The following is a 14986-nucleotide window of genomic DNA, read 5'->3' on the forward strand; positions in this document are numbered from 1 at the left end:
TGAAATAAACTCAATGAAAACATTAACAGCATTCCCACTTATAGTCACACTCATAAATATCACAAAATATAATTACAAAAATTTACATACCCATGTTAATAAAAGTATGAGTTTAGTAGAATAATCTGCTTTCAGTTTAGAAAATCTTGCATATAACAATTGAAATAGCATTCATGTATGCATTTAAAAATATATGATGGCAAACATAGGAGAAATTTAAAGCAAACTCCAGGTCTTCTTGTCTTTTCAACATTAAGAGGTTGTAAACAGAAGAAATTGTAAAAAACAAAAAAAAATCAATTCTTTTTAATTTTTATAAAAGCAAAAAATAAAAAACAGAAATATTGAAATATGCTAGAAATGATGTAAGAATATCACAAAAACTGTTCTCATTGACAGTCAACCTAAGTAGTCATACATGAAACAAAACAATGAATACATGGTTCAGCATAACTGATATTCAAGTTTTTGTGAAATTCTTTCAATTTCATGTCGCAAAATATCTTTGGACTAATCACAAAGAGACAAGGCAGAATTCTTTAAACTTGATTCTAAAACTCCAACTGAGACTGTGGCTCCTAGTTTAATATATCATTTTTTGAAAAAGAACTTACTTGATCTGTCCCATAAGGTAGTATGTTCAGAGAAATGCAGACTGTCATTTTCCAGAGCTGTTTTCTGGTCATGGGTAGTACCTTTAGAGTGTCTATGAAATAATCGGCTAGCAAAGCCTTCCAGCTTCTGAAGAGCAGAAGAGGTACCTGTATACTGGTTACAGGGTAGTTCTCTGTAAGTTGCCATTCATGTACATTTACACTTTGTTGAGAGAAACTGAAAATATTTCCAGAAGGAGCTTAACAACTTCTTACAGAGACGCTAAAGAGCTCTGCATGTGCCAAACTTCCTGTTTGCATGGCATTCAAAACCACTACTGCTGTTCTGTTTCCTGTTAATATAAAACAGCATATCACCGAACTTCTCTTAAACAAAACTTTTTTCACCTCAACTAGAAAGAGGAATTTTTAAAACTCGCACTATCTACCTAAAGGACTCTATGTTTGAATGTTTCTTATATTAGCACAAAACCTCATAAGGGCACTAATTATACACATGGTTAAAGTTGCTTAGAAGGGAAACTAGTTAAACATGTATTACAACCCTATGTAAACGACTAAAGGACAACACACCCTCCAGACAAAACAGTTTAAAAAGACAAGTGGGTTTTTTCCAGGAAATGACTAAGATACAGATTTTATCGTAAGTATTTCACTCTCCCTCAAAAATTGGTATGGAATGTATTTAAGAAAATTGTCACAAAACAAACTGATAACATATGCTGAAACTAAGAAAAATATGAACTGATCATTTCAAAAGAGAACTGAATGTTGCTTACTAGCTGAGGTAAGTGAAATGTAACAGAGATGACAGAAATTCAGCCTGTCAGTGCTGTACCACACTCATGCATTGACAGCTACCTACCACAAATGTATTTTAAAAATTCCAAAATGTGAAGGGGTATAAAACATGAGATTGAAAGTTAGCACGAGACATGCTAATTTTAAACCTTAACACAAAACATTACTGTTTACCTGATCCAATGACTGGCTGATCTCACCTAGGAAAATATCCAACTCAAATTAAATAAGGTTTGCCATGATCAATTTGCAGGAAAGAATGTTACCTATAGCATTTGACAAAGATGGTATTTGCCTTTTGATGCCAATTAATGAATAAGAAATTCTTTTTTCTCTTTGACAGAAAAACAGAAGAGGGGAGAGTAAGGGAGTGTAGCAGAGTGGAAGAAGGAGAATGGAGGGAAGAGGAAAGGAAATGGAGAGCCCAAAGGAAAAGGCCTTTTAAAAATCTTAAAAATGTATATATGTGTGTATGTGTGCGTGCGTGTGTGTGTGTGTGTGTGTGTGTGTGTGTGTGTTCATCTAGATTTCTGTTTTCTTTTTTGTCTGCCTTGTGGTTTGAACTCTGGGCCTGGGAGCTGTTCCTGAGCATTTCAGTTAAAGGCCAGCATTCTACCACTTGAGCCACAGCACCACTTCCGGTTTTTTGGTGATTAATTGGAGATTGAGTCTCACAGACTTTCCTACCCAGGCTGGCTTTGAACCATGATTCTCCAACCTCCGCCTCCTGTGTAGCTACGATTACAGACATGAGCCACCGACACCAGGCCTCTGGCCAATTTTTTGACAAATTGCTTTAACTGTTACAATAATAAAGCAGAAACAGTAATGATACATAAAACAAATAGGAGAAATGATATAATAAAATTAGGATGTACACAGACACAAAGACACAGACATAGTCCACTGTGGTAACTCTGACTAGGGAATTTTGCTATTAAGTTTTGAATATTGTACATATTGTAGGCAAATTCATCTAAACAAGCAAGCTACAATATAAGACTAAGCTTGTTAAATGTACAGCTTTCTGTATAAATGTTAGATGCATACTAATTGATATCTGACAGTGTTTCACACAAATACAGTATCTGTAGAGATTTATAAAATCACAGAGTATAGACTGACTCAATATGGTAAGAAGTGTTTAAAATTTCTGAATTTCAGGGCTGGGAGTTTGGCCTAGTGGTACCACATACATAGAAAAAAGCTGGTTTAGTGGCTCAAGCCTGTAATCCTAATTACTCAGAAGGCTGAGATCTGAGGATTGAGTTTCAGAGCCAGTTCAGGTACTAAAAAGCCCGTGAGATTCTTATCTCCAATCAATCACCAGAAAACAGGAAGAAGCACTGTGGCTCAAGGAGTAGGGCAGTAGCCTTGAGCTGAAAAGCTCAGGGACAAGGCCCTGGCCCAGAGTTCAAGTCCCACAAAAAAGTCCTATGACCCACAAAAAAAAAAATGTACCTAATACCTTGTGAATGTAACTGTAAACTCTCTATATGTTATCCCCAACAATAAAAACGAATATTGTTTAGTGTAAAAAAAAAAAAAGAAAAAGAAAAAAGCCGAAGTGGTACTATGCCTCAAGTGGTAGAGCGCGCTAGCCTGAGAAAATCCAAGGACAGTGCTCAGGCTCTGAATTCAAGGTCCAGGACTGGTAAAAAAAAAAAATCAGATTTTTTTTGACTTGTTCACCTGACACACAGTCTATCATACTTAAGGTTTACTCTAAATTTCACTTCTTATTTGTTATTGTTACAAGGTTTTGAACTCTGGGTTTCACACTTCCCACTTGCATTGCTGGTGCTCTACCACTTGATTCACATCATTAGACTTCTCTTTACACTCACTTTATATGCTTGCCAAAGACACAAACTAATCCTAAAGCAACAGGTTAGGCTGCTGGCCTTGAACCTTGATCCTTCTGCTTGCAACTTCCAGAATAGCTAAAATGAAGGTGAGCAAACCAGCACCTGTCCAAATGCTGGCTCCTCAGTGTAGGCTCCACATAGCTCCTATGGAAAAAAAACCTATTTTTTCTTATCACTGGTCTTACGATTTTGTGTTAAAGCTTGGTGTCTGGAAAGAAAATCCTGCTGTCTGAATTTGTATGTCAGGAACTAGGAGCTACTTAAATTTACAAATGGTACACACCATTATAAACTCAGTGAATATATGAATAAAGTATTCATTCATTTTTTAACAATTTCAATGTATATGTGGAATGAAAATACTGGAAAATATATTTATTTATTTATTTATTGCCAGTCCTGGGCTTAGGCTCAGGGCCTGAGCACTGTCCTTGGGTTTTCTCAAGGCTAACACTCTACCACTTGAGCCATAGCACCATTTCTGAGTTTTTTTTTCTATGTATGTGGTAACGAAGAATCAAACCTGGATCTTTGTGCATGTTAGGCAAGAATTCTACCACCAGGCCAAACTCCCATTCCCTAATATTATTTATGATAGGACCATAATTATATAAAATCCAACAGTCATAAAATTGCCTATATAGAAAAAAATGAAAGCATCTTTGGAATGTTTTCTATATTGTTGCTGAATTCTATTCATCCTTTGAGTTCCTTTTTCTCTCAGTAAAATTAACCTGTTTTTTCTGCATCTAGTCACCACCTTTAATCACTCATCTATGACTAGCTTTCCCTTAAGTATTATATTCAGAGTATCTGCTTGCCAGTGACACAAACTATCCTAACATTGATATGCATGTTTTATGTGTGTGTGTGTGTGTGTACGTGTGTATGTTTGTGTCAGTCCTGAGGTTTGAACTCAGGGCCTAAGCTTTGCTTGTTCAAGGCTAGCACGCTACCACTGGAACTCTACTTTCAGCACCTTGGTGGTTAAAAGTCTCACAGACTTTTCTGCCCTGGCTTTGAACTACAGTCCTCTGATCTCAGACTGTTGAATATACAGATTATAGGCATGAGTCACTCACTAAGCCTGGTCAGACTGATTTTTTTTTTTTGCCAGTCCTTGGGCTCAGGACATGAGTACTGTCCTTGGTTTTCTCAAGGCTAGAGCTCTACCACTTGAGCCACAGCACCACTTCTGGCTTTTTTCTATGTATGTGGTACCAAGGAATCAAACCCAGGTCTTTGTGCAAGCTAGGTGAGCACTCTACCACTAGGCCAAACTCCCAGCCCACCAGACTGATTTTTAACCGATGTCTAGCCAGAATTATTTACATTCAAAAGTAATTCTAGATCTCAAACAGGAACACTAGTACTTATTTGTTTAAAACTATGCATAACGCTAAAACCAAGTTAATACAGAAAAAAATTACGAGGTGAGTAGTCATTTGCCATCTTTTTGTTGCAGTAAAAAGGTTTCCACACTACAAAGTCCTTGTAGAAGGTACACAATGCTTACTTCTTAAAGCAATGTTTCTATATATGGTAATTTGACCAGCACACTGTTGCTATGGAAATTCGCAGGCAATTCGGTTTTTATTAAAAAAGAACTCTACTGGCATCTACTGCTAGAAAGAAACAACTACAGCTTTAAGTAAAACTGAATTGCTTTAAAAAATGATAGCAACTTCCAGAGTGAAACTTGCTTTATTTGCCATGATACCACAAAATATTGACTTCTTATATTTAAGAATAAATAGTAGTGGTATATTTTTCCAGCACTTTACCAATATGTCAAATATTATTGTAAGGTTTATGAAATCCCTACAAATGAAGTAGCAGCAGTATGAATCCTATTTTAAGCTAGAGAGGAAACTCACAAAACATTTTGTAACTTGCCCAGAGTAAGTCTTCTAATTCTCCATCAGGACTGCATGTATGTATGAGCATGATTTTCTCTACAAGGAACAAATATTTTCTCAAGCCTAGTATTTTTCAGAGTTGCCAGGCCCATGTGAAGGTGTGAGGATATGCCATGAGAACATCTCCTCTTCTGTAGTCATCTACAGAATTTTTAGCATTCATTTCTACACTTATAATCACATGGGAACTCAGCCCTTTGTATTTTGTTAGTTTGAAGGTCAGATAAAAAACATATAATCTATTTATATATAAACGAAACAGTATCTCCATATGGAAGACAAACAGCATCACTATGAACTGGGTACTCAAATAAAAGTTTTAGGGCAATAGCTTTGCCTTTTCTAGAATGTTAAAAAGTGCTTCATTCATTGTGCAACATTTGCCATAGCATAGTAAATCAAGATTCATCCATGTTGTAAACTTCAATGCTCCACATATATTTATTGTTGAAAAATTATTCCTTTATATAGATTAATAATAATTTTATCTACACACACACACACACACACACACACACACACACACACACACACACACACACAGTTTTGCATTTGTCAAAAATGAACGTCAGTTCATGGAGGTGAGAGTATCACCAGTCTAGGCCAGTCTAGGCTAAAGTGCTATCAAGATCTACTCAATAAAACAAAATAGAACAAAACCTGGGTAAGGTAGTACATGCCTACAATTTCCTGCTGCATGGGAGGCAGAAGTACAAGGATTGAAATTGGAGACAGAGCTGGCCAAAAAGCAGGAGACACTATCTGAATAACAAATTAAGCAGGTTGCGCCAATCACATCTGTAAGCCTTGCTACTCAGGAGACTAAGATCTGAGGACTGTGGTTCAAAGACAACTCGGGCACCATGAGACTTATCTCCAATTAACCACCAGAAGACCAGAAGTGGCACTGTGGCTTAAAATGGTAGCAACTAGGGACAGCTCCCAGGCCCAGAGTTCAAACCCCAAAGCTGATAAAAAAAAATAATTAAAATAACCCAAAGCAAAAGTGTTTGTATACATGGCTCAGTGGTTAGAGTACTTACGTAGTGGTAGAGTGCTTACATTGAAAATGATCGTTAGTTCAAATGCCAGGATAATAAAGTGATCATATAAGCATGGTTCTATTTTGTACTGTATTCCATTGATTTATCTACATATCGGTTCTTTCTGGTTAAGTTTAGATCTAATTGGTAAACTATAAAACTTGCCCTTATCCCCATTATTCTAAATGGTTTGGGAAACTATGGTTTCTTTCATTGTATATACATATACACACAATTTATACAGTAGAAAGTGAATTCAGGACCAAATCAGTTTGTGGCACATATACAATTATCATTTCATTCTACTTGGGTTTATTTCATCAATGTTACATAACTTTTAGCAAGGAGAACTTGCACATATTTGTTAGATTCATATCCAAATTTTATTTCAGTCCTGGGGCTTGAACTCAGGGCCCAAGCACATTATGATAATCCCAATACTAGATAGGACTCAATCAAGAAAAGAAGTATAAACCTATCTCTTTCATGAACATAGATGTAAAACTTCTAAACAAAATAATAGGCAACTAAATTAAACAACTAATCAAAGAAATAATATGCTATTATCAAAAAGGATTTATCCCAGGACACAAAGCTGGTTCAACCTATGTAAATCAATAAATGCAATACAACACATAAATGGAAGTAAGGACAAAAGCCGCATGATCATCTCAATAGGTGCAGGAAAGGCTTTGACAAGATCCAATATCCCTTCAGGATAAAAGCTCCCAAGAAGCTAGGAATACATGGAACATCCCTCATATATAACAAAGGCTGTGCATGACAAACTGACAACCAACACTATACCTAATGGTGAAAAACTAAAATAATTTCCTTTAGAATCAGGAATGACACAGGATGTCTACTCTCTCTACTCCTCTTTGATACAGTAATGCAACTCCTAGCAAGAGCAATAAGAGGAAAACAAAGCTGTTCTAAATAAGGTAGGAAAAAGAAAAAACTATCCCTTTCTGCAGATGCATAATGCTGTACATAAAGGACACTACAAACTGCTTCCCCAAGCTATTAGAGCTATTAGAGCATAAATTCCTCGGTGTACTTCATTTATTGAGTTCCACACCAAATCTATAATAGCCAGAAAACATTTTGCAGGATTTTTAATTCTTTTTAAATTGTTATAATTTGTCTTGTAACTCGGCATAAGGAATTTCCTGTTCCAATTTTTAAGTTGTACATGTAAAAACTGTTTTCTATTTTTAAATATAAGTATAATTGTAAGCAGAATTTGACTGAAGGTCTTTAATTTTATTTTTTTCTGGGGTTTCTACTTATTTTATTCTATAGATTACTAAGAGATTATAATTCTTCAGTTTGGGGATTATTCTTGGGATATTATTTTTGGGAATATTTTTCTTCTGATATATCGTTTTGCTTATTTAATTTTGAAGCTCCATGTTAGGTACACACACATTTAGACTTAATTCTATCTTTCATCATTATCATGTTTCTTAATCCTTGCTAACTGTTTTTGTTCTGAACTATGTGTGATAGTTGTCAGCCATTGCAGCTTTCATTTAACTAGTGTGCGTGTATGTTTTTCTGCAATCCTGATGATGGAAATCTCAGTTCTTCGATAATTCTAAGAAAAATCACTGATTCTGTTTAGTTTTTCTTCTTGTAAGAAAACTTCTAGTTTCTTTATATGACAATGCTGAGTTCTAGGTCTCTTCTCTCCTGTTTGGAATGTCTTCCTTCTTTGGGGTTACTTGAATGTCTGTATATTGCACAGTTGATTTTTTTCCCATTTGTTTTATTTTCTAAAGATTTGTGTTCTGTCTCTCCATTATAATATATAGCATGTTATGTATAGTAAATTATATATAATGTACATATCTATATCATTTAAGTCTACTTAGAATTAAAATTTTACCACTCCAAAGAAATGTGAAATCCTGCTAAATATTTAGTTCTCTTAAAGCTTTTCCCCTCCTGATATTCTACTTTTTTTTTTTTGCTTGTTTGTTTTGTTTTGCCAGTCCTGGGCTTGAGCTCAGAGCCCGTGCACTGTCCTTGGGCTTTCTCAAGGCTAGAGCTCTACCACTTGAGCCTCAGCATCACTACCAGCTTTTTTCTATGTATGTGGTACCGAGGAATTGAACCCAGGTCTTTGTGCATGCTAGGCAAATCTCCGGCCTGATATTCTAATTATTAATGTGTATATTTAAATACACTGGGAACCCACCAGATAATATTATTACTTTTTATTTAAACCATAACAAATATCTTAGTGAACCAAGAACAAATAGTATGTTACATCTATGCAGATATTCATAATTTCTTTCCTTAAAGACATTCCAAATCTGTTACCTTTTCTGCATGGAAATACTTTTAGCGTTTCCTTTTAAGTAAGACTGCTCGCCAGTCTTGCTTTGAATTATATTTGAATTATCTTGGTTTCCAATAACTTGACTATGATGTGACTGCGTGTGTGTGTGTGTGTATGTGTGTGTGTGTGTGTGTGTGTGCGTGCACACACATGCACTTGCATGAGCATGGAAACATGCGTTACATTTCTTGGGCTTAATTTTAATTATGTTCTAAAATCTATATGCCAGTGATTGCATCTAGAGATTCCCTTACTTGTTTGTTAATCATGACATTTCAAATATGATGTAAAAATCAGTGTTTCAAAAAAAGCAGTTTAACACAAAGTGTGATTTCAGTGTGAAATTAACAAGTAGATCTCTTAATAAAGCCAGTCAAAGGATAGTACTTTTGTCACAGAACATTATATAAACTTCAATAGTTACTTATATCAAAGGTAGTGCCAATATTACTATGATACTGGCTGTTTCATTCTTGGAAAACTGCTATGTTTGCCACCAAAAAGTTTTATAATCACCTTTAATACTTTTTCATCCATGCACTATCCTTAATGCCTAAAATAACACATAATTGTACATATCAAAGCATAACAGTCTAAAAACTTTGTAATCTTGCTAAATGTTTTATCACTTTAAACAAAAACAAACTCAAGTAACTTCTATAACCTTCAATAATCATGCGCTTTCTATAATCTGTGATATTTCACCCATTTCTATAGTAGAACAGGAGTACTAACAACTGCCATTCCTTGAGCCATCATATCCTTTTTTAACTCTATGCCTTTTCACATACCATCTTCCCAGAAACCTGGTAAGCAGAATGGTGCCCTCTGCCCACTAGGTTCATCTGTTCTCTGGAGCCTATGAATAGGCTGAAATGGACTTTGCAGATATAAAAAAGGTTACTAATTAGTGACCTTAAAATAGATTCTGGTAACTTAGGTGACTCCTGTATAACTATATTAGTTCTTAGAAGTGGAAAACTATCTATGGCCAGAAGCAGATGGAAAGATATGACAAGATGTCATCAGATTCCAAAGCTAACATAATTCAAAGCAGATTTACAGGCTCAGAGATGTTGAATCCTTAAACAAGCACAAGAGAAAGACCTTCAGCAGCTCAGGGAAACCCTCAAATAAAAACCTGTCCTACGGGCCAAAAGAAAATATGAGTTGTGCTTTGACAATATGAATATTCTTGGAAGAAAATTCATTTCTAGAAACTTCTAATTGGTGCCTGCCAGAATGATGACCTATAAAACTATGAGACGATAAAATGAATGTTGTTTTAAGTCACTTAAGCTTATGGTAATCTCTTATGGCAACAATAGAAAACAAACAAAGACTTAAATGTAGTAATGTAAGAGGGGTGGAGAGTCTTAAAAATACAAGAAAGATGAAGATATCCAACTATTCATAGTGAACACAAGACTATCTTCCTCTAATCTTTCTAAAGCCCTTCATGTTAATGAGAACCTCTCTGTTGATCTACAAACTTGCTAGAAAAATATATGGCCAGGTGGCCCATCTAAATCACCATGAAGGGGTTCTCTACCTGAAACAGGAATGAAGATGCTATTTCTCCTCTCAATCCTTACTACTACAGACTAACTGAACAGGGCATCACAGTCACTCCTCTTGCCTACAGAACCCACATAGTACAAGGGGAAGCTAGATTTGATGGCACTGAAGTTAGTGTGACTAGAACACAGAGGTAAATATATCTATAGACTCATAAAGCAACATTATAAATGCCTGCTCGTAAAACACATTACACTCGCATTACAAATCTCATAGAAGATACAACATGGTCTTCTCCCCTCAAAAACATCAACTTATAAACATTACTCTCAGGGTGATGGATGATAAAAAATACTCTAGATAAAAAAGGTTGTGGTAGTTCCAATACTGACTGTGGAAAAGTGAAGACAGACAAACCAGTAATCAAAAATCAAGCAAAAAGTTGTGTTTAACAAGATGAGGGGTGGGGATGGGGGGAGGGAAATGGAGACCAAGACATGAGAAAGGGTATCAATGTTTGTGAAGTAATGTACCTCCTATCTGGTCAACTCTTCTATTAATTATAATAAAAATATATGAAAAAAAGTTGTGTTTAAGCTGAACACCAATAATCTGAGCCAATTGGGGCTGAGATCTAAGGATCATGGTTCAAAACAAGCCCAAGCTATTTTTAGTTAATCACTAATAAAAAAATAATCACTAATAAAAAAATGTCAAGTAGCATACTAGCTTTAAGTAAAAAAAATCTCATAGACAATGCCCGTACCTTGAGTTCAAGCCCCAGTACTGGAGAGTACACAGACACACACACAGTTCCATTTATAGAAGATAACTTTTTTTCTGGCAAATTCACACTTATTCCAAGTTATTTTCTCTATTCCAAATCCTAATAAATACATTAACACCCACACTGTTACAGTGACTACATTACACAATAATTATGTTTATACTTTACACTTCTAATTCTGAGAGTATTGTTTTCTTTTTCTTCTTTTAATTAAAGAATTTATTAATATTGATTTTTACATCATATTTCAAATGACGTGTTTAACAAACAAGTATTCAAGAAGGGAATCTTTATATACAATCACTGACACTTAGATTTTAGAACATAATTAAAATTAGGCTGAGGGTTTGTATGTCATAGATACATATTAATCTATGTAATAAAACATGTCTATAGAGTCATAGATTTTTATGTCTATGTAGTAGTGTTTATATTTCCAATACCATGTCCATACCATTGGGTATGCAAATATTGAGTCTTTGCTCTTATACTGTTTGGATCTAATAGCCACATTGAGAGTATCATTTTCAACTTCTAGAATCTAATGCAATAGTGATCATGTAGTATTCAATGTTTTTGATTTTTCTAAATTGATTGCTTGTACACACTAAATTCACATCATCTTTTGTGCAAGTTTGAAGGATCTCGAATCATTGATCAAACACAGACAGAAAAATCTTTATTATGACTCACTATACCATATCTACTTCTATACTACTTTAAGGAGCAACACTTTTCATTATTTTTGATTACTCTGTTTTAATTACTATTCGATGCATAACCAAAAGAAAAAATAACATATTATATTCACTATTTTGGAATCCACTTAAGATATTAGCTTTGGTTGGTGGTAATGCTTATTACATCTGACATTTTGTATGTTATGTAAACAAATGTATTTAAAATTTACCTTTAGATTAGGTATTTTACTTCATCTTCAAGGCAAACAAAGAAGATAACGCTGTTGAGAAGTTATTAAATGGCAATACTCTGCCTCTATGTTCAAGTTTTGAAGGTTTACTCAAATTCTTAAAAAAACTTACTTTAAATATAGATGTACTCTTTAGTGTCACAAAAACAAGGATTTAAAGTAGCAAAACTTCTGAGAAGAAGAGAATAATGAAGGGATAATATCCATCAAGATGAATTAAACTAATAAATTACTTTGTTGAGTGGTGACTCCTTTTTACAACTACTTAAACATAAAAATACAATTTTAAAAAGATTTAATTTAGAAATAGCAAAGTTTTATCAATATGCATAAGTTTTACTAAGTGTAACCAAACCTTAGTTTTTCTATAAGAATTTTGGAACAATTTCAGTAACTTTCATCTTAATCACTTCCAAAGCAATTTTTACTTTGACCATGATGTATATTATAGCTAACAAACCTGATGTAGTTTTAATGCCAAATGATACATGCAGGAATTTTACCATAATGGCAAAGTAAAAGGAAGTTATAACTACATACTAGAAGGGAAACAACCTCACATACCACAATGTGATATCGTGTTTAACAAAAATTCTTAACATATTTCAAAACTAAGAAACAAATGTTAACCTGACCTTATTGACATCTCCTGGGTCCCTCAAATAAGTGATCTGGTACCGATCATGGCATTTAGAACACTTGATTCATAGCAGTACACGATATGAGGTTAGCCAGAAGGTGGCAGAATAGAGCCAGTCTTCACATGCAAATCCAGAAACATGAAAATCACTCATAAATATGTCAATGTACTAAAAACACATATATTAGAATATATATTTTAGTATATATATATAGCACTAAAATACAAAAGAACTGTATTTTAGGCATACAAACAAAACCATTAAATTCTCCCTTTCTTATAAATTTATATACACGACAACATGAAAAAAATGAAGTCCTCCAAAATCCTTCCCATTGATCCAATATCGTTCTTGAATTTTAACAATTTAATGGAGAACTAATTGCAAATGTTGCCTTATATAATATACTTACTTTGGTAAGGTTAGTAATAGTTACTATTACATTTCATATAACTATCAAGGAACCTTACTTTTATACTGAATTTTTAATAGTGAATAGGGCTTAGGCACTATGGTCTGATACATCAGACTACATATTTGTTGAATTTTATTTGACTATTTACAACAAATCCATTTATCTCTACACTCCTGGTAGCTACCATGGGACCTGCAACATATAAATCCTGAAATATCAAGGAGAAAACAAAAGAATGAAAGCAATTAAATAGACAATACGTCACTTTGTATCAAAATAGTTCTTTTCATTTTTCCATTGGATTACCAGCCATCTCAAACTGAACACAAATAGGTTTGAATTGCCCTCCAGTAAGAACTAGGTTACTTGCTGAAACCAAGTGAACAATTGTAAAACCAGGTCTGTCAACAGTAGCCAAATGACAGCAGAGGCACAAGGTGAGTCCTGGAGGGACTTGGTGATGGAGCTGTGAGGTTTCAAACACTATTTCGGAGAGTAGGTGTTTCACCCTGCCTCATACTAAAGAACTTCCAGGGAGCATTCAAATTTGAAATTTATCTGTCCTCTATAGTCCACAGGAGCTCAGGAGCTGTTTGGGGGTCTCATCAAATATAGAAGCACTAAATGGAGGATAAAGCTACCTCTGCCCAGGGGCGGAGTGGAGGGTTGTTTCAGGAGAGGAGTCCACTTGGAACAACCGGGGAAAAACACTTCTGTTCCATAAACTGCAGAGACGAGGGTGTGAGTTGCCCAAGGAGAAACATATCTCTTGTAAAGGGAACTGGAATCCCTGGTCCACAGATTTAAGGAAAGCTAAAGAAGTTTATGCTTTGATTTGGTATTTAAAGAACCCTATAGACTCCACTCCCAAGTTGCTTGAGCTGATTCAAAACTCTGGCAAAGTAGTGGGGTATAAAATTAACCCTCAAAAATCAGCTGCTTTCCTGTATGCCAAAAACAAGAAGAGTAAGGCAGAAATTGGGAAAGCAATGCCTTTTGCAATAGCCTCGAAGAAAATAAAGTACTTAGGAATTAACTAAGAATGTAAAGGATCCGTTCAATGAAAACTTTAAAAACCTGAAAAAGAAAATTAAAGCAGAACTGCGGAAGTGGAAAAACCTCCCATGACCCTGGATTGGAAGAATTAACTTCGTGAAAAGGGCAATCCTGCCAAGGGCTATCTACAAATTCAATGCAATACCAAGCAATATCCCAGTGACATTCTTTAAGGAAATAGAGGAAGCAATTCAAAAATTCATATGGAATAATAAAAGACCTTGTATAGCAAAAACAATCCTTAGCAGAATGAACAGTGCTGGAGGAATATAAATACCAAACTTTAGACTTTATTACAGAGCTACAGTAACCAAAACAGCTTGTTACTGCACACAAGAACAGGCCTGAGGACCAATGGAATAGAACTAAAGACCCAGAAATCAACCTGTAGACATATGGCCACCTATTCTTTGATAACAGGGCCAAAAACATAGGATGAAAGAAAGACAGCCTCTTCAATTAGGGGTGCTGACAGAACTGATTAAGCGCCTGCAGAAATTCTAAAATTGGATCCTTCTATGCCACCCTGCACCAGAATTAATTCCAAATGGATCAAAGACTGAGATAAAAGCAGCTACCCTGACAACTTTACAAGAAGGAATAGAATAGGAAGTCTCCATGCACAGGTTGAAACATTCTTAATAAAGAACCAGAAACACAATGAATGAAACAAAGTTTGGACAAATGGGACTGCATTAAACTGCAGAGCTTCTGTATGGCAAAGGATATAGCTAGCAAGTTAAATAGACCACAGAGTGGGAGGAGATCTTCACTAACCACACAACAGACAAAGGCCTCATATCTAAAATATATCTACAGTTGAAAAAGAGACACTTTCCTGAAGAGGAAATAAAAATGGCCTATACACACATTAAAAAATGCTCAACACCTCTGGCCATAAAAGAAATGCAAATCAAAACAATTTTGAGATTCCACTTCACTCCAGTTAGAATGGCCATGATCAAGAAATCTAATAACAGATGCTGGAGGGGGTGTGGCCAGGAGGGATCACTACAACAATGTTGGTGGGAGTATAAACTCGTTCA

The 14986-nt window shown here is 35.0% G+C and overlaps 1 protein-coding gene across 2 annotated transcripts in view; it reads right to left on the reverse strand.

Moving 5' to 3' along the window:
* The window catches only part of Prkacb (protein kinase cAMP-activated catalytic subunit beta), a 110865-nt gene that overhangs the window by 71513 nt on the left and 24366 nt on the right, over positions 1–14986 (reverse strand). The window contains exon 1 of one of the 2 annotated variants that reach the window (XM_090334528.1): positions 615–854. The exons of the other annotated variant lie outside the window; for it this stretch is intronic. Coding sequence (XP_090190654.1) covers positions 615–801 — 187 coding nt within the window. The 5' untranslated portion in view covers positions 802–854. Of the gene's footprint in view, positions 1–614; positions 855–14986 lie in introns of those variants that run through there. 2 annotated transcript variants of the gene reach the window in all.

Source organism: Megascapheus bottae, chromosome 6 (assembly GCF_031878675.1).
Source record: "Megascapheus bottae isolate mThoBot1 chromosome 6, mThoBot2.hap1, whole genome shotgun sequence".
NCBI lineage: Eukaryota > Metazoa > Chordata > Mammalia > Rodentia > Geomyidae > Megascapheus > Megascapheus bottae.